Here is a 24,902-nt window from a genome sequence, read left to right on the forward strand (position 1 = left end):
GTCTTCTTTGAAAACTTGAGAGACAGAAATTAGTATATTAAAATGCACATAGGTTATAAAAAAAGATAGGTACCAGAAAGGATCACCCAAATAGTAATTTAAAACTCTATTCAAAAGGTTTAGACATATCCCAGAAATAAAACAAAGTTATTAGATATTATGTTGCTTTATTTAGTTTTGCCTTATTGAACATGGTCCTTTACAGCAAATATTTTGTGTATTTTCGATAGGTTTCTCTATAATGCCGACAATAAATAACAAAACTCACAAAGTACAATTTAATCTAAAGAAGGATTACATGGATTAAGACGCATCTGGTAAATGTGTACGAGCATCGGGTCCTAGTGACACACTGAGAACGTTAGACGTGCTGGTGTGAAGTTACAAGGACACTCCAAGATGCTTCCTGGATGGTCTGGGTTTTGCGTGTTAGGCCAGCCCACTGAGGCCATCGAGTACATAGGTAGATACAAATACATTTCTTACTATCGAATAACATTACAATTATTTAAATTCGAAAAGAGCGCAGAGACGGGCAAGTCAAAGCGCTTAGTGTTTGTTTTGTTTTCTGGTTTCTTGCTTCGGGTGTACTTTTGGGGGTGTTCACTATAATCTAGGCTCGCGATCGGATCGGTTTTCGTCACTCGACAGCTAACATCATCACTAAGCGGTTGGTTAATGCTACTAAAGTTAGACTTTTGGTACCCATAGAGATAATTCAACTAACGTTTACGGTTTACGGTTATACAGTGTTATCGTACTCGAATATGCATGTGTTTCGGGACATTACAATACTTCAATCCTGGCTGTGTTTCCCCTAGAAGATGAGCGTTACTTGCAAGCAAACGACAATTGGAGAATCCACTACTGTGCCCCTTTTTGGTACTACTATTCTTTTGTTTCCTTTGTTGGTTGGTGCTTAAGCATCTAGAGAATTTGACTTCTTTGCATTATCATTAACTAACGCCGAGGATACGAACTAAGTATTTAAGTTACAAACACACAGATCAAAATGTACACATACATAGGTATATATACGATTTACATACGTTTATAGGAATCTTTCTATTTAGTTTTAGTTGTAGGCTATTAAATTGCTGTGCCACAATTCGCTTATGGTATGTGTTATCCCTTCATTATCCTTTCCTACTGCACTGCGATACTGTTGCTCAAAGTGGATGTTATATACAAGATGAGAGTGGGTGGTGGTTGTGTGAGGCGATAAAGATGAGTTGGTGGATAGAACTATGTACATATTGAAGATATGCTAATGTGATCCAGAATTCTCGCTACAGTGGGTTCGTTTTGAAAACACTTTCGAAGAGTTAGACCAATACAAGTGCCTTGCATAATTTCAGACATCACAAATAGGTTTTAGGAGTTTTCAGTTTTAGCATTGGATCCCTAATGCGTTTCTGCATGAGCATCTAGGAACACACCAGATTGGGATGTATTTACTTTTCAGCCGCCACGGCGGTGGCCCCGTTGCTGTTAGTCTCCGAGTGCCGACGCGCCAGGAGGTGATGATGATGGTGAAGATTATGCTGGTAGCTGCCGAAGGGCAACGGCAACCCATGACCATTTTGTGGGCTTCCAATGCCGTTGGCAAAGGGCAGGCCATCGAGATTTCCGAGTTTGCCCACGATTTTTGGTATCCTATCACTGTCCGTCGCCAGCAGCGGTGTTGCCAGGCTGATGAGGCCACTGCCACCGATGCTGGCACTGCCAATCCCGACGACATGCTGGCTATGATTGTGATGCGAGTGATGATGATGATGGTGGTGGTTATGGTTGTGGTTGTGGCTGTGGCTATGACTATGGTGATGGCTGTGGTTGTTGATCACGGGCGTGCTCTTGCAGAGAGCAGCGTTGTTTCCATTCTTCGCCCTGCCATCCAGCTCGAGTTCCTGGGCGCCGCGCAGGGAGCTCGTCTTGCGAACCTGCAGCCCGCTGCGGGAGTGGTCGCAGCTCTTGCAACGCTGCTTTTGGGATTGCGCCGGGTTGGATGGCTGCCTCTGCAGGGCATTCAGATTTGCAGCCACCAGTTGGGCCTGCAGGGTTTTGGAGGGCGAAACTGGCGTGCTGTCATCCTCGCCGGTGGGCGGTGGCGTGGACAGGCGACTGGAGGCGGTCGAGGAGCTGCAGGAGCTGTGCGAGGCCTCCTCCACTTCGGCATCGAGACCATTCTCCTCGGCGGCCCGCCCGTCAGGCTTCACATCCGCATCATCATCATCACTGGGCTGGGTGCTGGTGGGATGAGAAGCGACGGCAATGTTCTGATTAGTGGTGCTGTTGGTACTGGCAACGTTTGCGCCATTTACGCTTGTTTGCTCCGCTGCCACTGGCACTTCCGTTTCCGGCGCAGCCACATCATCATCACTCATTGCCTTGCAGTCCCCGTTCGATATCACATTTTTCTGCTGCTCCTCCCCTGGCTCCTGATCCTGACTAGTTTTGGTTTTCACAACTTCTGCCAGATCGATCCAATGGCTGCGATTGTCGCGCACGCCCTCGACAAGAGGCTCCAGCTTGTCGGACAGGGTGGCGAAGGCCTGGGTAGCAAACCAGAAATTATTATACAATCATACACAAGAAAGTATCCAACACAAACCTCATAGATTGGCAAGCAAATGGAGTCTATAAAGTTGACTTGCATCATGGGCAGCTCATCCTCCTTCTCGCGGTTCATGATGTCCTAAAGAGGCAATTTAATCATTAAATTTGAACATTTTTTGTAATGTTGCCAAACTTACAATAGGAGTGATGTTCAGCTCCTGCTTTTCCATGTCGCCCTGCTCAAAGAACTCAGAGCTCACCAAATCGGCCACACGCTTCTCGATCTCCCACGGCTTCGTGATGGCCGACAAATCACAGACAGTCATGCTCATGGCACGCAAAAGTGCACGCGGCTCCTCGGCCACCCAATGGCTCACCGGCTGGTCCACACTCTCCAAGAAAGGACCGCGTTTCCTGTTAGATAATTCGATTAATTATGGAATATCCCATTAATAGTAAATTCACCAAAACTCACTTGAAATACACTGCCAAATCAGTGGACAAGATAGCATCTTCCAACACCCTTATGACCCGACAGTAGTCGTCAGAGGTCAGATTAGCCAGGATTTGATTTCCAGGACTGTTCAAGATCATCAGACACTGATCAAAGTGGTGGTGCTCCATGGTGGAAGTGGAGTACAGCTGCGCCAAGGGCGACGAGGCTCTAAAAATGAATGTTTTATTTAGTTATTTTATTCTTTTGGTAAAGTGTTTGAACTCACTTAATTTGGAAGGAGTTGTTAGTCCCTCGATGATCGAGATCATGACAAAGGCAGCCAATAATGAGCGCTAAGCACTCGATTTCGCCAAAGATCTTCCACCACTGTGTGGTCTAAAATAAATATAACTTAACATTTTAGATACTGTGTATATAAATTGAGGTTTTTTACTTACAGTTAGGATGGCAAACATCATTTGGGCCACATTAAAGGCATGCCGCCAATTGTGATAGGTAACATTGCGATAGTTCTTCTTGACGCTCAACAGCCAACGGCACAGCACTTCGTAGTCGATATGAAAACGTTCCACAAAATCGAGATCCAAAAACATGCGAAGGCAAGCCTAAAAAATGTATTTTTAGTATTTTAAAATTTATGTATTGCATCACAAGCTTACCTTCAATGTATCATCATCTTCAAAGTGTATGTCATCGAACTTAAAGTCGTGTAGTCGGAAATGTACAGCTGAGGGTACCCGCAGGCGCTATAAATAAGAAATTGTTTCAAATATAGCACAGTATTGCATTTCATAAACAAAATTCTCTAAATCTAAGCACCAATAAAAGTGTCTAATTTTATAAGTACCCACTGTATCTCCAAGTTTCTTAAACTTTGAACAAGAGCCACATATTTTCAACACCTTAAAAAAGGCAGCACGTGTTCGAGCCCAAGTCAGCACCGAGAAAAGAAATAAATTACGAAAATCTCCCCGCCGGACCTTCATCTGTTCGCTGTCGGCAAATGTAAATGGTGCTATATTAGCCACCAAAGCCGAGAAGTTTATCAAAATTTCTGGCATTTTTCCGCCAAGGCACCCACTAGAGGGTGCGAAGGAAAACTCCGCCCGGGGCCACTGTGGACCGGAAAAAAGGGTTTTCCCAGCTTGATGCCATAATCGTCTCTCCGCCTGCGTTCGCTGTGAGAATAGAGCCTAGTATGGCATAATTTTAATTAAAATTAATAACCCAGCATCTTTGTCTGGCAGGCAACTCGACAGGCGGTCATAATTTTCCCAGCATAATTACAGAGAGTGTCCGGCGATGAGGAGCTAGCGACGTGGAGTCGCACGATTCAGTAGAAAAGTTTCTTTTTGTCATACTTGTGCGAACAAACTAATTACAACTGTCAACACGTTGGAGCTTTTTCTGGCGAGGATGGGGAGCTGGGCGGATGGGCCGCTGGGTGGCTGGGGGACAGCTTGTTGCTGCTGTTTCAGTCGCACAGAAATAATAAAGGAATAAAAACCGTGAAGCTAACACAGAAGTCAGACAATGCAACAGGGAAGCACCCAAAGTGGGTCTCCGGCAGGACACATTAATTTATGGCCCTGCGTAAAAATTAAGAGAGCAAACTAGTGGACGACCTCTTGGCCTCTGGCAAATTAAGTGAGTGCAAATAAAATTAAGCATTTCACTGGCCTCCGTTCAACGGCACCCGGGAGGGCAATTTAATCCGGAACGGAATGCCAGAAAACGAGCGTTCTAGAACGGAGCGGATGGCAGTGGCACTCACCCGCAGCCGATGAGCCTCGTCCATGGTGGCCGATGCGTGGTAACTGAGCACCTCCAGGGTGACGCTCTGCTTGGCCATCGCCACGATGGCCTTCTCGTACATATGCGTGTTGTGGATGCCCATGCCGCAGAAGATGGCGAACGCCTCCACGAAGTTCTCGTCGTTCTTGGTGAAGTCCTAGGGGAGCAGGTAAGAGCGGATTAAAATAATGGCTTAGTATATTAGGGTAATTTTGTACATTTGTTACTAAATATATTTTAAGAATCGTAAGGGGTTAAAGATAGCTGGAAGTAAATAAAGATAAACTACACAAGTTTTAAATAGTTTAAGGGCTAAAGATATGTCACAATATATTTCAACAGTTTTAAGAACTCGAAGATGACTAAGTATAGATAAATATATTGAATAGCTTACAGTTTTAATTGATTCGAAAGTAAAGGTCCAATATTTCCCTCACAGAGGTAAATCTGACGTCCCTAACTCAGTTGAAATGCTCTCAAAAATATTACAAAAGAATCAAGTGCACTTTGTCTTGAAGTATGGATATCGCAAAAATGCTATTTAATTAAAAAAAACCTGTTTAATTGGGTTGCTTTAGTATTTAATAATCTAAAACTTTCATTAACCTTTAAAAAAAATCATAAAATAAGTTGTTCCTCCCTGAGTAGCACATAAATATTTTTAAACTGGCATACAAAATCTTATTTTTCTCATAAATTATTTATTGTATTTCCCAAAAGACCCCGGTACTCACCAACTCATTGAACTTGTTGATCAGCTGGATAACACCAATGATCTGTCCCAGCGAATTCTTGATGGCCATGCAGAGGATAGAACGGTGCTTGAAGCAGGAGTTCTCATCCACACTGGCGTCGAACCGGTCGTCCTCGTAGGCATTCGGCACATTCACGGTCTCCCCGGTGGTGGCCACATGCCCGGTGATCCCTATGTTGATGGGAAACCGGGACTCGTAGGGACTGGTCCGGGAGGTGGCCTCCTCCTCGCTCAGGTCGTTCGCCTCGAAGTCGAAGACCCGCGAAAAGCTGCCCTTGTCCGCCTCGTGGACCAGGAGGATCTGCACCCGCTGGCACTGGATGAGACTCTGCATGTGGGTAAGGATGCGGAAGACCATGTGCTCGATGGTGCTCTGCTCCTCGAAGATCATGCGGGCCAGGTCCAGGAGCACTTGGTTCCGCTTGATCTCCAGTTGAGATTTCTCGTACAGCTGTGCATTTCGCAGTCCAATGCCGCAGAACTGCAGATACGAGGCAAAGACCTGCAAGGGGATTACCGCAAGGGATTAACATGGCTCAGAACAGCAGAAAAATGGAGCTTGCTAAATGGCATAAAAAGTATGAGTGAGTCCCCGTGGCAGGCGCACACCGGATAATCCCTTATGGCATTTTGCCTGACATTCTGCTAAGCTTTCTTAACAAGTCCCCCTTTGTTGAATAATGAATGCAATTTGCCAGGCTGGGCGGGTGCAGCTCTTATGCGGCTTTATTCGGAACAAAAGAAACCATCGGACTGCCCCGTCATGCGATCTCCACATGGCCCCATTTGTCCGCTTCCGCATTTGGCGCACCTCCCCCTGCTCTCGCTCAGACCACTCACCTTTTCATCGATTTCGGAGAAGCACTCGCCATTCATTTTGTTGATGACCTGCGCCACGCCAATCACATCCCCGGCCGAATCCTTGATGGGCATGCAGAGCAGGGCCTTCGTCCGATAGCCGGTCAACGAGTCAATTTCACAATTGAATCGCTCATCCTGTGGGGAAATGGGGGGAAACGAAATTAATTTGGGCTCGAATTAGTTTCCCATTTAAATGGGTTTCGCTGTTAAGCTAATCCCTGTGTACGTAAGCCTTTATTAATGATTTCAATGCTTCCTTTGGTGTTTCCTTGCCTGCTTTTGTAAGATTAATTAAATTGATTCATATCCTTTCATGCAATCCATACCTTATCCATATCAAAATGGTTAATGTAATATTAATGATTAATGATTGTAATGCATTTTTTGTTAATTAAATAAATTCTCATTTCTCTACATGTTGTCTCAATTCATCATACTAATTATTCCTCATTTAATTACTATTTATATGCTTCATCACTTCCCTTCCCACATCTTTTGTGAAATATTTCCCAAATATTTATCTATCTTTTCTCCCTAAAAAAAACACTGATAATAATGGCCAAGCAGAAGCATGTGCTCTATCAATATTCTCCTTTTGGCCAGTCTATTTTAGGCCCGCTTGGCACACATTCTCCATGATCTATCTGCCTTTCCCCCCAGAAATTGGGAGGTTATCAGCGCAGAGACGCCTCCGACTGTCGCTGCCGGCTGACATTTGTTTGGCCAGCTATTTAGCCGACTCAAAGTCCACTGGGATCGACTGAAAGATCTGCACTCGAGCGGAGCTGGTGTGTCCATAACCACAATGCGGCGCCTCATTCGCACCAGAAGTCGTCGGTGTGTTTCGGTGTACTTTGGGCCCGATTCTCCATTCTCCGTCTGCTGGTCGCGCTGTCTGGTACCGACGCAAGTGTCAAATTTAGGCCTTTATTAATTGTGCCAACAATCAGGAGACCTGAGGGGCGCAAGTACAAGCGATCTGTCTGTGCGTCACATATTTGCGGGCAGTTTACCCGCACTCATTGGCTTAGTACGACTTGGGAACACATTTCAAGGAGCCGCAATTGTTATCGTCAGCCGACCAGCTTAAAGCTGAAAGTGTACTAAGGCACGGGGACTCCATATCTTGGTGATATAACATGCCTAACACGGCCTTGTCTTGGCGTAAGATTAATTACGCTCCAATTGGCAGACAGGCCGAAGAAAAACGGCCGAAAAAATAGGAAAAGACTGGGAGTGGGCAGTCGGAAGCTGGGAAATGTGAAAAGTGCTGGCTTGCCATCGAGTTCAGTGAGCAATATTGAAAACTTAAAGAGCATCTAGACACACACACACACATCGGGTTCCTATCTGGCACCATAAATCTTACAATCGAATGAATAATCTCCAACTCTCACAGTTGAGGTTGATTTACGACCCAGTTGGCATTCAAATTTGTCAAATTTCCCTCAAGATAGTACTTGTTTTTCGGCACTGGCACTCGGTACTGACCTGGTAAGCATCTGGTATGTTGACGGGCTCCCCGCTCTCGGCCACATGGCCGGCGATTCCCGTGCCCCAGGCCACCCGCACTTCGTCCTGCTGCTCCATCTCCTCCACGGTGCTCCGGGGGCACACGTCGAACAGCTTCGAGACGAGGCATCTGCGGGGAAACGGAATCAAAAGTTGAAAATTATAAATTGTGTTGCAGGGTGAAGTTATCGTCCATTGTCATCGGAGACAATGCGAACCCTTTGCTCCTCCACTGAGGAAAAATACTGAATGTCTAAAATCAAGAATATGTATTTTTCTTAAAATTATTTCGAGCCAAATGGGCAAAGTATGTGAATAAAATAAACCAAAAGGCAATATGTACTGCATTTCCTTCTTTTAAGCTTTTCATATTTACCCTTATTAAAAACCCTTGGCTCCCCGTGTCTTGCCTACTTTTTCGGCTTTCTCTGCCATTTCCTTTGGCTTATAAAAGTTTTTACCCAACAGTATGCATTTGGCAATGCGCGTGCAGACAATGGCAATTAGTGTTGGCAGCAAAATGGCGTCATACGATGCATACAAAATGGCTGACATGCCCCAATGACCCCACCCCACACCACGCCGAACACAATTCAGGTTTCCACCGGGGTTATGGCATTTATGGGGCAAGTTTCGGGGCAAGGGGATCCGCAGCTTCCACGCAATGCACTCATAAAATGCCAAAAATAAATGCCATAAAAATGTTGCCAAGACAAAGTTGAAGCTGAGCTGCTTCTGCTTCTGCCGGGATGCACTATCCACAATGTCCACAAAAATGCAGCACTATGAAGTCATCAACAAATTGTTGAGAATAAGAGGAGGACTGCAGCAACTTCGCTGATTGCCATAACCGATGCTCCCAGCCCACTTCTAGGATAATAGAATATGAGTGAGTTATGGTAGATGCGTGTCTTCATTGCAGTTCTATTTATAAAGTATGACTGGATAATGTGATTCAGCATTTTGAAGCCTTAAGCTATACCCCAGAAGTTCAAATCATCACAAGACCCGCACAATTCCGTCCCGACAAATGAACCATCTTTTAGCGTTATTTAGATACTTTTTGAGCCCCAAATCACGAAATTTAAACAACTTATGATTGAATTTCACCATAATGGCTAGCCCATGGCGTTTCTATTTCTAGACTTATCCCATCTTCTAGATGTTATTCACTTACTTTTTGAGTCCGTCGGGTCCGTTGCATCGTCCTTGCACCAGGAACAGAGATCCTCGATCGGCGTTCAGCAAAATGGACACATTCTGCAGTATCTTGTGGCACAAAGTTCGCACCTCCAACTCGTTGCAAATGTCCTTTACCTGGAGGCGGAGATAAACAAAGTCGCATTAGTTACACGACTGATAAGCCCAAATACGCGGTTCCAAGGAAAGAGAAAGAGCTAGGGGAAGCGCAGACTGTGACTGACGTCTTTGGAGTGTTTGCCGATAACAACGTCAATGGGCCGACAACAAAGCCAAATAGGGCCAACAAACAAACAAGTTTGCGGAACTCAACAAATAGTCATTGACGAACTATTGAGATTCGCGCTGACAATGAATTTGGTATCTAATGATTACGCATTCTAGGGAAATTTTACTCATTCATTTACTCAGTAGCAACTTACTACTTTTTATATAAAGGGGTGTGTCATAGTATTTTTGAGTGGTGTTTACTAAGAAGTCATAGGGCTTCAGAAGAAAGCTCAAAAACTTTTAATTTACAGAGATTGATATTTAACAGACTTTTACTTCACATTCATTAGAAAGTCTTGTTAATCTTGTGAGGGTTTTGAATACTTTAGGTGGATTTTTGAGCCAGTATTCATTTATCACTTACCAGTTCGAAAATCAACTCCTTCTCGTCCAGCTGCTTGAGCTCATTGCGCGACAGCCGCTGTGGTCGCTGGTGGCAATGATAATACGGATATTGATGCCCATTTCCGGCTCCACCGCTGCCCCCCAGTCCGGGGGCTCCTCCCCCTCCCCCGGCGCCGCTGGAGATGCCCAGACTGCTGCTGCCAACGGCCCCGCCCGCCTGGTAATGACTGTGCTGGCTGTGGTGCAGATGTGGGTGGTTGTGGTGCTGCTGATGGTGATACTGATACTGTCCTGCCACGACGCCGCCGACGTTCTGCAGATTGCCGCAGCTGCCGCCCACGCCGCCATTGTCCAGGGGCGGACCAATGCTCAGGAACGTGGGCGTGCCGTCGATTGTGTTGACAATCGGCTTCAGCAGGCCGCCGCGCTCAAACTCGTGAGCAGAGATTTTTCTGCAAAATATTTCATAAATTTATATATAAATTATATTATATAATTTATAATTTATATAAATTAAAAATACATTTTCAAATGTTGAAATAGTTATTTTCAAATATAAAATTGTTTAAGAAAGCACTTAAAGTGAATTATCAAAAAGTCAACGATTTTAATTTAATATTTACATGAAAGTTTTCACGATATCCTGTTAAAAACTTAAAAATCTTGTAAATAAAGGTGAAACGTGTTCTTTTCAATATTTACGTGCTACTTAAGCATACAGAAAAAAAAGTTACAACTTAAATCATTTTAAATATTTTAAAACGTGAGTTCTAGCCACCTTAGTGGTTTTCTGGCTACTCAACATGGCATACTTTTTTTTAGCTAAGAAAGTAATTTAATTTTTATTATATCTCTGGCAATAATTATATTAATTATCTAGTTTGAGTAAGCCCCATTCAATTACTTACCGCACTGGTGTGGTGGCCCCGGACCCACCCCGCGAGGAGCTCGTCTGTCCATTGGCGTGGGTGGGCGAGGTGCTGCTGACCACATCGTTTCCCGCCGAGGTGGCATGTGAGACCAGCCAGGCATCCACCGTCTGACGTGTGGCTTTCCTGCGGGAAATAACGAAGAAAAATTCAGTTAGAAACGCATTAAAACCTTATTAAAAATCGCAAATGAATCGCCGCTAGACGACCGACACATCGCCGCCTTCTATATGCATGGGCCGCATAAAATTGTCTAATAAAATGCCAACTCATAAATATTCAGGCTGCGAGGCAACCCCGCATCAGCTGCTCCTACTCCTTCTCCTGCTCCTGACCAACATGTGTCCTCTTGGGGCACGCGCTTTTGGCATAAAACCCTCACCAAACCACACAAAACATCGGGCAATCACAGCACACAACTCTTTGGAAAGTCGAATGAGGGGAAGTTGGAAAACAAAGCCGAATAAATAAATATTCTAGCAATGTACATTCGAGCAATACAATTGAATTTAATTATTTATGTACAAGGTTTTGAATTCAAAAATGCCTCAAATTAAACAAACAAAAGGTTTTAGCGATCCAAATGTTTACAAATTTTGTAAATACCAAAGTTCCTCTTCCTCAAAAATGCATTTTGAAATAGAAAAACCGCTTCGCAAAAGGTTAAATTTCTCCTCCGTTTAGCCCTCTAAAGGCAACGTATAGCTTCGTCTATAGGGTTGCCAAAGGAAGTGCCCTTCAGGGACTTCGGAGAATGGGAATACTGTTTAGGACATGCGGCATATCCTTATGCAAAGTACACACACACCAGAATAAAGCCTTTTTCAGCCCCGTTTAATGACCGCCCCGCAGGCCAAAAGCCGAGGAAGGAACGACGGCCGTTGGCCTGCTCCGCTCGACCATGAAAATAAAGCCCAATTTATGCTTTTAGTTGTTAGTGATTTTTATTATGTGTCATAGACAACTGACGTCCCTAAGCCCGCTTTGTCGCTTCGCCGCCGGGCTGGCCTAGATGTCCTGCTGTGGCAAAGGCAATTTCCGGTTTATAGCGGAAACGAGCTGTCCCCGCCCATGGCCAAATCCTCACCATCACCATCGCCATCACCAACGCCCATAAATATGGCCGATTGTTTGGCAAGCCGGCAGGGTCAACTGACAATGCAGTTTCAAATTTAAGAATTTATCCGTTCGATGGGCAAACAGATTATTGGCTCCACGGGTTCATCGCAAAACGCTTGTAGGCAGATGCAATTTATGTCTCTACAAGGATTCGGTTAGTTTTCCGTCTGTCTGGGCTAATGGAAGAAATATCGATTGCTGAATTGGGATGTTTCAGGAGGAATTCGAAACGGATGGTTCGGGCTGGGAAAAGGATTTTAACTGTATGACTACCAAGCAGATGGTGGACTTTTGGGATCTAAAGGGGAATTACTTGATTCAGAATCCATTTAATAAATTGGTTTGGGCTTGGAACAAGAGTTTAACTGCGAAGTAGAATGTGGTAAACCTGTTAGATGATATTACTAAAATTGGAAAACATAACTATTTTTAATATATTTTAAAATTACAAAAGAATACAAAAATAATTAAATAACTATTTGGAATCCCGTTGCGGTTTTGAGTCCAAAAATCCATTAAATAAGTATAATTTCGTTAATATTTAGCTTTTTGGATCCTCTTGGTTACTATATTTCATTTTATCTACACTATCCAACTTATTGGCATAATCTCGGATAGAGTTTTTTGGAGGTCACAAGACCCCGACTCACCTTATAAAATAATCCTGTACAAATTCCTGATTCTCGTCCAACCAGGCCTCCATCCGCGCGTGCTCCGGATCGTAGGGTCTGTGGTGCTGCGGCGAGTTGCCCGGGTGGTGATAGTGGTGCTGGTACTGGTACTGCTGGTGCACCTGATACTGCTGCTGCTGCTGCTGCGGGTATGCGGACGCCGGAGGTCCGCCGGAGGAGGAGGATCCGTTGGTGCCGGAGGAGGAGGCTGGGGCTGGGCCGGAGTGGCTCTGCGGCTGATAGTGGGCGGGGAGTGGCTGCTGCTGGGCGAGGGGCAGGGGGACACCGGCGTGGCGTGTGGCGATGAGCAGCGAGTGCTCGCTGGACCCGTAGCCGCCGTACCCCGTGCCCCCCTGCTCCGCGTGCATCCTGCCTGCCGGCGGAAACTGGAGCGGCGTCGTCGCTGGCTCTTCGATGCTCCGCAGGTGCAGGCCTGCAACGAGGAAGGAGTAATGGAAAAATGAATACTTAATTCGCTTTGAGAGCAGTTTAAATTTTGGATTTTTACTGCCCACATATTTGACAGCCATACACCGTGAATAAATAAGAGGGGATGTACTTCAAGGACGAATTGGGTAATTATTCTGAGAAATTTATTGTTAAATGGCTCGCTTTTTGGGTTGTAAGGCTTCGTTTTCTGTGAAAATCTTTAGATTTAAAATAACTTTAAGGTATCAATAAAAATGAAAAGGTAGCTATTAAGGTATATCTTAATTTTTGTAAAGTCTTAAAAGAATTAAATTAAATTGTTATAAAATACTTTTTATTTTTAATAATTTTGCAATACTTAAGGTGCACTTTTGCACTGTACGTAATTTTTCCGCTGCATGTGCTGACAGCTTTATGATCTTTCTGCCATCTCCTTCTCGCTTGACGCAGCATTTGCATTGCAAATGGGTCATATTCTTTGGGGAAGTCACACTTGGCACGTGACCACGACACGCCCCCTCCACGCCCCTCCATCCATGGCTTTCTTTTCGCAGCTTTTCCGGTGCTTTCTTTTCAATTTCAGCAATTTGCTTGTGAGTGAGATTCACATAAATTTGTTCAATTGCTTTTTCAGCTCATCAATTTGATGCCGTCTCTGTCCCGCTCTGAACAATTAAGTGTCGAGCAGCGACTTTTAAGGGATCCACTCCGACTCTCGCACACAGTGTGTGCTACACACAGCACATGGCAAACGCGGCGTATACGTAACGCCATAAATAACAGTGACAGTTGAGGCCCCCAAAGTGTTTCAGTTAACATTAACCGGAAATATTGGCAATTTCCTTGAAATATTGACTCCTTGTGTGTATGTGAGGGAGTGTCTGGCGTCGGTAATGGCAGCATTGAGGGCCTGATTAAGTGCTAAAAATAGATAGAAATACGACAACGAGTAACCCACTGATGAATGTCTCAAGGATGCGAGGCAGGACTCCTTTCTTTTATCCTTCCCTATATTTTCCCCTTCCCTGTTTGTGTGTCTGACTTATTTATTCTATAGAAAATATGATTTATGTGCTGCTTTTGGACTCACACAAAGGCAACAAACAAACGACTTGTTCCTGTCGCTTGACAATTTGACTCTCGGGCTAAGCTGCTATACAATGAGAGCCAAGGATATTTGGTTTGCCTTAATACGTTAGGAGAAGTCTATTTTTGGCCAGAGTAGTTAGAGAAATATGCTGTGTTTATATTTATTCTATACTATTTACATGCATCATTCCACATTTTCTTGAATCATTTTCCATTATTTATTGGAATTTATAGCAGGCAGAATTAAATTGGAATTTATCGGATCATACTTTACTTGCGGGCACTTCGGCGTTGCCATTTAATATTCACTTAAGTATTTATTTCGGCTTTCCCCCATGATTTGTACCCCAGAATTTCCCTGTGCAGACATAAATTTCGATGCTAAGCATCTGGAGGGTTTCGCTCTCCCTCGCTTTTCTGGGTTCTAGATACTTTTCGTTGGTCTTTCGCTTTTTAGCTTGCCAATAAGTTGAAAGTCGGCTACTTAGTGTTGCACTGGGGAATTTATGTGAAAGGACTAGAAGACTGCCTCACTGAGCAGCGCACACATGCCACCCATGTACGGCACCCCCTTTGGGGGCAGGGAATTTAATCTTTTAAGCTGCATTTGCCTTGCACACACATCCAACATTCAACATGCAACATGCTTAAGCTGCTGCAAAACATTTGGCCCAGAGCGCAGGCACTTTTCCACCCACCCCCACCCCCATCGCCCCGAATTCCTTTGCTTTCCTGCCATTTCCTGCACTCGAAGTCAAATGACAACTTGACATAGTCGGGTGGGAGGTGTTTGTGCCACCTACCACCCACCAGCTCCCACTCCTGCCAGTTTCCTATTTTCATTGCTGCCGCCAACACTTTGCTGCGGTTTGATGCGTCAGCTTTATGTAAGACATTCATATGGCCCCTCAACCAACTTTGGCCCCGAATCCCTTTCCTTGGCCCCTTGGCCCCGGGGTGTGTGGCTGTGTCAGGCGAATGGCAAATTTTTACACAACATTTGTAATGGAATTTTACTTTTAGCAGGAAAAAGCAAGGATCAAGGGTTGTCCGGGATGTGATAACAAACTTAATACTCTTCGGGGATGACATTAATGTGATTTACATTGATACTGATAAAGGGAGTAAGTTGAGACGAGTTTTAAAGGTATATCTGACAAGTTGTTGGGGCTAGCTTTAAAACTAAATTGCCTGATTTATTCCAAGAAAAAGGTTCGGATAAGCCTGATAACACAATTTTAAGTGTTTAGTAAAGTATTCCATTTAATTTAAATATTGTAAAGAGTAGAAAAGATTATTTTCTTTTCTTAGAATTATCTTATAAAATATTTCATTTCATCTAACTAAAATATTAAAGGTAGTTGATTGATTTCTTCTGCTGAAATTACCTAATAACATCTTGTTTTGCCAAAGATGTGTGATATAATAGATAATACTGCTGTACAAAGAGTATGATTCCCCATGCAATACCCCATATATCTGCAAATACCCGGTTGCAAGCATATATGGACCAGTGTGTAAATGGCATTGTTGCTCTTGAGTGCAGCCAAATGCAAATTGAAAGTTGGCAAATGTGCAAAAGAGAACAATTTTTTGCTGCCATTCGGATCGATGTTGGGTAGCTGAAAGGCGGAAAAACGGAAGAGCGGAAAAGCGGAAGTGGGTTGTGGGTTGTGGGAAAAGGAGAAGAGCTTCTGTAGGAGCAGTATGATTTCATGCACTGTTGTTCTTTCCGTTCCCTCGGCCCCTTGGTGTTTTCCTGTGTTGTTTGTCCCGAAGTTCGTGTGACAAAATATTTATGCAAATTCGAGACATGACCAAAACTTTTCCTCTTTGCCACTTTCTCACCTGTTGTAGCTGGGATTACTTCAGAATGATGCTGTATCTGAGGACTGTGGGTCGGTGTTTGCTGTTGCTGCTGCTGTTGCTGCTCTTGTTGTTGCTGCTGCTGATGTTGCTTGCTGCTTTTGTTTTTGTTTTTGTAGCGACAACCACGAAATCGACACATACTTGCCGCTTGGCCCATGGGGCCCGCCAGCAATGCGAATGTTAAACCCTCCGTTTTAATGAATTGAATTTTGTCGAACTTGAGCAACTCAGCCGCGTATCGTAAATTGTATCTTTTGGCTGCTGTCGCTGTGGTATTTGAACTTGTGGAATCAATTTTGTTGATTTTACTGCCGCCAAATGGCCGCAGGATGTTGTCAGCCAATTGAAGTGCTCGAATTTTCGATTAATTTGCACACCTTGGTTGCGTTCGCTTTTGTTTCGACTTACACTCTGTTTCACTTTCATAATAACTTGTTTACTTTGTCAATTATTCAGTTGGCGAGAGTTTAAAAGTTTCCTCAAGACCTGTTGGAGTTTCGTTTTGAATAAATAAATATGTTTATGCATGACCCAGAGTTCACGTGCTCAGCGTTTAGAAACTTTGCAGACTAAAAGTTTTTCGCCCAACTATTTCGCAGAGTAACTCGAGAGTTTCCACCTAACAACGCCAGTTTATCCCATTTTCCTGGCAGTTTTTAAAGCCTTACGCCGCCGCTTTTTCCATGTGTCGAGAGAGGCAATTCAATTAACGCTTTTGGGGTCGCCAATGGGGTTATCGTGGGGGACGGGACCCACAGACAGCCCGCCAATTGATGAACAAACAAGACCCCCGAATGTCGCGGGAAATTCGAGCGGCGGCGGGACAGACGGCGCGGCCCAAGACACGTAGGCCATAGTAAAATGTCAGTTAAGTAAAATAAACATCGCTGGAACGTCAACAATGCCAATACCCAAAAGCCAATGGCAAACAATGGCAGGAAAGTGCGACGAGAGTGGGTCTGAAAGGGATAAATGGACGGGAATGCTCTGAAAGGATTGTTGCGGCCTGCGGTCAAGCAGATTTTAATTGCGAATAGGTATTTATTAAGTAATTGAAAAAAGCACTCTGGATTTCCATTTAATTTGCTAGTAGATGTTTGTATTCTCCCTGAACCTGTTTGTGAAAGCTGCACTCTTAATAACAAATATTTGAATGCAGATTGAAGGGGTTCGTGCAAAAAGTGCGAATTAAATGGAAAAGTGTTATTCATTAAAAGGCAATTTGTGGTTGGTGCTAAACATTTAAAACTCTTACAAACATTTACAATGTAATGTTAGGGAAAAACTTGACAATTGGCAATTTGTGGTTGGTGCTAAACATTTAAAACTCTTACAAACATTTACAAAGTAATGTTAGGGAAAAAATTGACTAAAGGACTTTCTTAAACATTTTTCACAGACTCCTTCTCATAGCTTATACACCCTATGACAAGCGGCAGTCCTAGGGAAACACGTTCCCACAATTCGACTCAATTGGGCTGCCCATTGAGTTTCGTTTGTTTTTGGCAACCAATCCACCAACAGCCTGCTCTCTAGCATCCCACTTTTCATTCACTTTTCATCCGGCTTTCACAATTTCACAGCTCCTGCCGCACATCCTGCTCCCACGCCAAACCTGGTGCAAGTTTGGCAATTTCGGTATTGAACTTGGTGAGTGCAACTTGCCATGAGCAGATCTTCACCGATTTGGTTTCAATCGCTCGCGCAGCCCTCGTCCTCGTCCGCTTTTCATTTGACAGCTGTTGCTCGACAGGGGCCAGCGATAGTTGACAATGATTTAATGATTTAATTTCCGTTCTGCAACAATGGGAATTCATCGTGCTGCGCTTGGCAGCTGTGAAGTGTGAAGGGATAGCACAACTTGCAACTGAAACTATGTATATTTCTGCTTTTGTTCGCAATTTTGAATAGACAATGAGTTTGAGCTGCTGACGGGAAAAGTTGCAGTTGGGTGTTTGAAACCGTTGACTTTGCTAGCTTAGCCTGCAGGATATTAACATATACTGGGGGAAACATTTTCTAAGCTCAATAAAAAATGTGAAATATTATAGCAACCCCAAACAGCGTTTGAAAAAATGTCATTCTCCGCTCAACAAATAAAGTGGAGCCTATGTCAACCACAAAACTGAACAAATCAATCATACGTGTGGGATTCCTAATAAACAATTCACTGTAAGTATTGCTCAACTCGGTTCCTATTAAATTCTTTGTGGCTCACAAAGCGCTGCTCAACCTGATATGCCCCATTACTCATACGCAACGTTGTCTGGCCATCAAGCATACGCACCGTGGTGGCTTCGCTTTTCTTTTCGCCATCCTTTTTGCATTTCTATCTTTGCACACCTAGCAACTGGTAGCCAAAGGAGGTGGACCGAAAAAAATGACAAAAACTATTTTTATGCCAACGAGAGCCGGGGAACAAATGGGAAACAAAAAGTACTCTCGCACAGACAGACCTCGGTGGCTTACATTATGTCAATGGCATAGGTAAGGCAGGTAGGAGGTAGGTATTCTGACGAGGGCCGGGGGCACTGTGGGGGTCAGTCTGGATAAGCTAACGACGTTCATTAGTGGCGCACGCCATACAGAGCGAAAAATTCAGTGATCTTTCAAAGGAAAATGAATGTTTTTAACCATTAACTTTTGTAACATTTTCTTATAAAATGTTTTATGGTATATGCAATCTGCTTTATAGGTTTTGCTCTTTTTTATCTACCCACTGGCTCCATTACGTTTTTCCAAGTGCACCCCTTCTGCGAAACTCAATTCGGTTTGGTCTGCATTTGGCTGACACCGTTGATAGTGGCACAAAAGGCGGGCCAGATAACAGATAACAAAGCCATGTATACTATATATATCTGCGCGGTATCGGTGTCTGTGCGCCCGTCGCCGGGTATCCGTGTATCTGAGTATCTGTGCCCAGTTTCATGGGTATTTGTGGCAGTGCAAACAAGCGGGGGCAAGATGGCGTAAGCCACCGAGGAGCGGAAAAGCCGGAGGAGGCGGGTCAAGGCGGGAAAAAGTGTCATTAGGCGGCGGCGTTGGCGCGTCATGAGCCAGCAAACGGCGATTAGTGAAGGAAACAGGCAAAAAAGGACGAATCGAAATGCTATTTGCATTCTGGAACGCTCGAATTGCCGGCCTGGATCAATAACCTGTTGCTGACCGAAGACTCGGATAAAGAGCTGCCGAGGGAATGCCACAATATTATTCTTTTTAGCATTTGCCTGCGAATTATGTTACTTGTCCCACATAACACGAAAAACAAAGCGCCAGAGAGCGAGCCGGGAGAGAGCTGCCAATTTAAATTGAATAAATAAATAAATCTCATTATCACATGTGGCTCGTGTGTTCAATTATATTATCAGCTTGGTAAACATCGAAAAGGCAAAGAGAGTTAAAAGGGGTGAAAAGGGGGGACAGGGAGGAGAGCACCACCCCCACGCACTTGATGAGCTCAAGTTTCACACATGTTTGATAAGTTATCAAAAAAGAGGGAACTAGCAGATATAACAAAAATGACTAAGATTAAAAGCCAGGAATACCGAATTTTCAATGAATAAAACCTTATTAAATGTCAGAGAAATTCAAAAACAGACGGCAGTTATGTGTCCGAAAGATATAAAGTACGTACAAGCCGCATATGTGCCGTATTGCTCACTTTTATTATTGGCAGTCAATATTTTAATATACACAGTTTATTTATATACGAACGCATGCATATTGTAACTACGCGTATTCATGCATGGCCCCAAGGTCACAGAGAGGAAAAAGTTATCCAAATGGCAGCCATAAACGGTTCTCATTTGTCTGGCGGCAAAAGGCGAAGCTCTGAGGGGCGATTATACAACTGGTGGGACCCACTACTACGCAGCAGGCAAATAAAATAGTTAGCATACACGAAAAGAGCATTAAAATGGTTAAAAACATATTTAACGGAGACCACTTAAATTACGAACAACTGGGAAATGTTTCCATATTAATGCTGACACTTAAAATAGCAATGATTCGAGGTCTGTACATGCTCAAAAACTTTTGAATAAACAATTAGATTTAGTTTTTCTATATTTTACTATAGCCAGGCAATAATTACCCTCGTTCGCACTGCAGGAATCTCGGGTTTAAAACCAAATTTTCTGAGCCATCAAATAGTACCCATCCTTATGGAAGAAACGCAGGAGAGTCTGGCTAATGGCGTGTTGTTCGAACGAATGACTTTAATTAAAGCCAGCTTTTATGACGCGAATGCAAGTGTTATTTATTTCCCACTCGCTTTTAATGGCTGAGCGAAACATTAAAGACCAGCCGACCACGCGGCGTATGAGCAACTTTCTATTCTCCTGCGTCAGGCCAACTCCCCGAGCTTCATTTTTTCGCTGCGTATCGCATTTCCAATTTGAACGCATCCCAGACAAAAAAAATAAGAAAGGAAGAAGCCAGTTACAAAATGCTGTCAGCTACTTGAGCAAGATTTTCAATTTACTTCCCCTGGCTGAGGGAAGCCCCTGACGCCTTTCCTCCCCTACTTTCTTGGCCTGATGAAGAAATATTGAAATTGTATGCGCGAGCAAGAGGCGCCGCCACTGAGTTCTCCTCATAAATCTCGTTTTTTGCGGCTAACTTATTACACTCCTTTTCCTTCTGGCCAAGAACTGGAGCGGATTATGTAACAGTTTTTAATAAAAATACATGGCTGAATGCTGCATGACAATTTGTTGGCCGAACGGAACCACTTCAAAGATACTTTTCCAGGAATTTAATTTCATTTTCCGTCCACAGCCCCAGGAATTGCTTCGCAGAAAGACGCCCCTTTTGTACTCATGCTTTTCGCCTTTATCAATTACACGAAGTGAACTACGTGAGCCGCTGGCCAAATATTTGCACAGGTCTCAGCTTAATAGCTGAGGTCGCTCGACAGGCGCAGGAAGAGGTCAGGACTTTTGGCCTAAAAATAAATTATAAACAAACATTGGCCTCTTTGCATCTCCGACTCCTGCCCATATGTTCCCCCGTTTGTTTGAGTTATCATTATGACATGCTCGAAATTACCAATGACAAACGTGCCCTGACTATCCAAGCGGCCGCACACAGACTCAGCCCCCAAGTTGGCGCTACACTGCGAGAAAATACCTACTAAATTGGTGGTCATTCACTTGTGGTTCTTGAAATAATACCTTTGATTGAGGTAGACATGTTGCTTAGTAGAAATTATATTTTAATAAAATTATTTTAGAACAATTAAATGTCTTGTGGCAAATACGTCAAAAGAAAGATAGGTTTTCTCATAAAATGTCTGTTCAAAAGCCACCCTCATTTCTCTCTGTGCAGCCCTCAATGAAGGTCACCCATTCGGAGGCTGCCAGTGACTGCCTTGTTCTTCTGCTTGTGCCCCAGTGTTATTGCGCTGATTGCGCTTGTCGCCGGAATGTTCGGTTAGGAGACTCCCCTCCCACTCCCACTCCCACTCCCAAGCCCGCTCCCGATCCCAAAACCCACTGCCGAATTCCCAGAGCCATGTCCAGTGGCCAACATGGTGCAGCATGACTAAGCGGGGCGAAATTAGTTTGTTTGTTTGTCTATCGAAAAGGCGGGGCCGGGTGGCAAGAAAGGTCGTGAGGGGAATGGAGCTTGTGCAGGAAGTCAAAGCTTTGCCAAGAATTTAAATGCTCCATTTGAGATTTTGATTAAACTATTTTCATCTGCCAAGCAGCCAAATGGCGAGTAGGAATGGAGAGTGGGGGATTTTGGGATACACCTCGGCTGCATTGGGAGCGGGGATTTAAGTTCTTCTTGAAATGAGAATGTTCTTTTGATGAAATTGTGTTTTTTTAAACATAAAAGAATAGAAAATTAAATAATTTTTCCAAGCTCACACAGCAGTCTTCATGAAGAGACCGCACTTCAAGTGCCAGAGACATGAATGTATCTATATAACATTTATTTGGCCCCCCATGGCCGCCCTCATAATCTTCACAGCGCTTCCTTATGGCACCCTGTCATTATCTCTGACTGGCAACCACTTGAAAGTTCCCATATCATTTGGCCTGTTTCCAGCCACGCACTCAATAAGAAAATATTTGCACAATTTCAACTGAACAATTAATTAAATTACCTGACAATAAAAGAGTAGAAAATAAAGTTTATTAGATATGCCCGTTGCTAGGAAAATTATGAATGGGGCGAAAACTCACCTACCCTGCTCGACGAAAATAAAACGGACAGAAAGATCTGATGGTCTGATGGTCGTTTCCTGTGGGCGGACTTCTTTTTTTGGAGACGGTCAACTCAGGCAATTTGCTAGAGCTGGGCAAACACTCTATTTTCGGTGTGGAAATTTACCATCTTGCGATTCCTTCGCCAAAACAAAGCGAGTTCAATGCTTTTGCTTGTGGGCTAAAATTAGCCGAAACAACAAAGGTTGACCACAGGGAAATCTGGCTGTTGCTGCTGCTCTTGCATTTGCATGACGTCAAGGGGAAAAGTCGAAGCGTCGGCAGCTCTAATTAAGACAAAATAGTTTTGTGCTGCCAGTCAAGGCCAGAAGACAGAGTGGCGAAGGCCGCTGCTGCTGGGGGTCTTCTGGCCTGCTGCCTTCTGAAGCCTGCCTCCTGCACTTTGGGCCAGCAGCCAGCAAACGTTGCATACCGTGCGGCAAAAGCACAAGCACACATGCCTGTCTGCGTCAAAAGTGGCAGCAAGAGGGTGCACCTGAAGAAGGCTTCAGTGGCCCGGCTGGCTGAGAAGACTTAGAGCTGTCTTTGGCCCCACTTTTGGCCAGCAATTAAACGTGACTTCAGCTGCAGCAGGAAGCCGCACAGTTTAAACAGTTGCAACAGCAGAATCTGCATCAGCCATGGCACCTTGACAACGAAAATATTGGCCTAGAAACACAAAGCTTGGCCAAATATCAGCAACCACATATGCAAATCAACACAGTGCAGCTGCAAAAACAGCACTGGTTGTTTCAACCGCAGCAGGAACAATACCAATTACACTTGCTGCTGCAATGTGTACACAAAGGTAAATCCAATTTGAATCTACCTTTTTTGTCATAATATGAATGGTTTATCTTTTTCGAGGGCTCTATTTGAGCTCTATTGGATTCTCGGAACTCACTATATCGCGTAGTTTGCTTGGAATTTAATCCTTTTAGGAGGTGAAAACAAAATTTCTAGCGAAAATAGAGAGTCAGGTACAACTCATCAAGGGCTTAACAAAATTCAAGGAAATTTAATTGTAAGAAAAAAAGGACTAGTCTATGGAGTTAATGAGGCCATTCTAGGCCATTCTAGGCCATTCTAGGCCATTCTAGAGAGTCAGGTACAACTCATCAAGGGCTTAACAAAATTCAAGGAACTTTAATTGTAAGAAAAAAAGGACTAGTCTATGGAGTTAATGAGGCCATTCTAGGAAAAAATATATTTTTTCTTATGTAAAGGGAAATATCTCTCTCACCTCCAAAAATGTTTAATATTAGTAGGAGTATATGGGAGGTACCTCCAGCAATATGATCTTTATAATAAGAAAAGACATCGAAATTGGAACCAATAAATTAGGAACGATTGAACGTGTGACAATGATATAGGAGGACAGCAGCAACATTGTTAAAAGACCTTCGTTTTCAAGACCTGCTAGCGACAACCGACGACAGCGGCAGCATTAACCCCACCGGCACCATTAACCCCCGGCAGCTGGGGCTGCTGCTTTCGCCTCCACTAAGTGCGAGTTGATTCCATGCACATACATTAGATTTTCCAGCAATCCGACCATAAAAGTCAACAAAACAGTCAATGAACCCCTCGCGCGTCAATGGGACAGAAACGGAGAAAGACGAAACAAAATAACACATCCAGGGAAAGGCGAAAAGAAACTAAACGTAAAACTGACGCCCCGGGCAAAGAGTGCTGGCAAAAGTCGAAGACTATCAGGAGTTGCTGTTTGATTATCGTGTCATTTCCCTGCACTTTTTCAAATACTCATTCATTCACTCGCTCGCTCAGTCGTTCATTCATTCGGCGCTCGGTTGGGTTTCAGTTAAGTTTCAGTGCTGCCAGTGCCGCAATAAGACAATAACAAGAAAATAATATGTTTTGTAGCCAGCCATTGTTGTTGCACTTATAATTGCCGGCCAGCAACAACAGTGTGACGCCAGCCAAAGCAATTTCTGTGACTGACTGTTGGACCTGGTCCCGTCCCGCCTGCCCGGCCCGCCTCCGAGCGAGTCGCCAGCGAGGAGCCGTCGCCATGCCCTGCCGCAAGGTATTGGGAACTTGGCAAAAAGAGGAGCTAAACATACAAAAATCTGATCAAAGCCTTTCTTGAACCAGAATTTATAAGGACTGACGTGCCAAGTCTTCCTAAGATCAACAGTTCAGTTCATATGGTTAGGGAACGATAGAAAACCTTCACACATGGTTAACCTAAAATTTAATTTTAAAACAAAATGCTGCAAAGATTCAAAACATTTCAAGAAAGGTTGCCCTCTTGCCACTATTCATTAGAATTTGATTTTCAGACCAAAAATTTATAAATTAATAATTCAACTTGGCAGTTTATCAAACGATGGTTGGCTCACAAGCCAAATTTGCTTAGATCAACATACTCAAAATATATCACCTAGAGATAGAGATAGAAAACTTTTCATATATGGTAAGCACAAAGTGTATATCTGTTAGAATTTTTTAAATTAGTTTATACGATGACACTTTGTCTTTTATTTGTGAAATATAACTGCACAGGCAAGCTGCCGATCGCTGCTTTAATTGTATCTTGTTCCATTTGTACATATATCTTACATATCATTTCCAAATCTTATCCTAAATAGAAAGAAATCGAATTTCTCCAACTTAAGAAGAGTATACCAAGCCATGGTGTTTATAATCTCCACTTCCTTTCTCGTATTTCAGCTGTGGCTCTTGGCCCCGCCTCAAATGCATTTGCCTTCGAGGAGTGTGTGCCCGTTGTGTGTGCGAGTGTGCGAGCTTGGCTGGGTGCAGTTCAATTAACCGGCTGATTGCACACACACTCACGCACCGCGCCGACTCCCA

At 43.8% G+C, this 24,902-nt stretch overlaps 1 protein-coding gene across 3 annotated transcripts in view; it reads right to left on the reverse strand.

Annotated features, from left to right (window-relative positions):
• Positions 1-147: 147 nt before the first annotated feature.
• LOC108033673 (dual 3',5'-cyclic-AMP and -GMP phosphodiesterase 11) overlaps positions 148-24,902 on the reverse strand; it is a 43,310-nt gene continuing 18,555 nt past the window's right edge. Inside the window, exons 1-17 of one of the 3 annotated variants that reach the window (XM_044094327.2) lie at positions 15,835-16,254; positions 12,448-12,901; positions 10,658-10,804; positions 9,769-10,201; positions 9,112-9,251; positions 7,914-8,064; positions 6,402-6,557; positions 5,542-6,063; positions 4,788-4,964; positions 3,673-3,759; positions 3,451-3,618; positions 3,279-3,388; positions 3,032-3,220; positions 2,754-2,970; positions 2,612-2,695; positions 2,322-2,552; positions 2,086-2,247 (exon numbers count right to left, since the gene is read on the reverse strand). In XM_044094327.2, the coding sequence (XP_043950262.1) occupies positions 2,233-2,247; positions 2,322-2,552; positions 2,612-2,695; positions 2,754-2,970; positions 3,032-3,220; positions 3,279-3,388; positions 3,451-3,618; positions 3,673-3,759; positions 4,788-4,964; positions 5,542-6,063; positions 6,402-6,557; positions 7,914-8,064; positions 9,112-9,251; positions 9,769-10,201; positions 10,658-10,804; positions 12,448-12,901; positions 15,835-16,012 (3,459 nt within the window). In that variant the 5' untranslated portion in view covers positions 16,013-16,254 and the 3' untranslated portion in view covers positions 2,086-2,232. Of the gene's footprint in view, positions 2,553-2,611; positions 2,696-2,753; positions 2,971-3,031; positions 3,221-3,278; positions 3,389-3,450; positions 3,619-3,672; positions 3,760-4,787; positions 4,965-5,541; positions 6,064-6,401; positions 6,558-7,913; positions 8,065-9,111; positions 9,252-9,768; positions 10,202-10,657; positions 10,805-12,447; positions 12,902-15,834; positions 16,255-24,902 lie in introns of those variants that run through there. The other 2 variants (XM_017108118.3, XM_044094325.2) reach the window with 2 other exon arrangements.

This window comes from Drosophila biarmipes, chromosome 2L, assembly GCF_025231255.1.
Source record: "Drosophila biarmipes strain raj3 chromosome 2L, RU_DBia_V1.1, whole genome shotgun sequence".
Taxonomy (NCBI): domain Eukaryota; kingdom Metazoa; phylum Arthropoda; class Insecta; order Diptera; family Drosophilidae; genus Drosophila; species Drosophila biarmipes.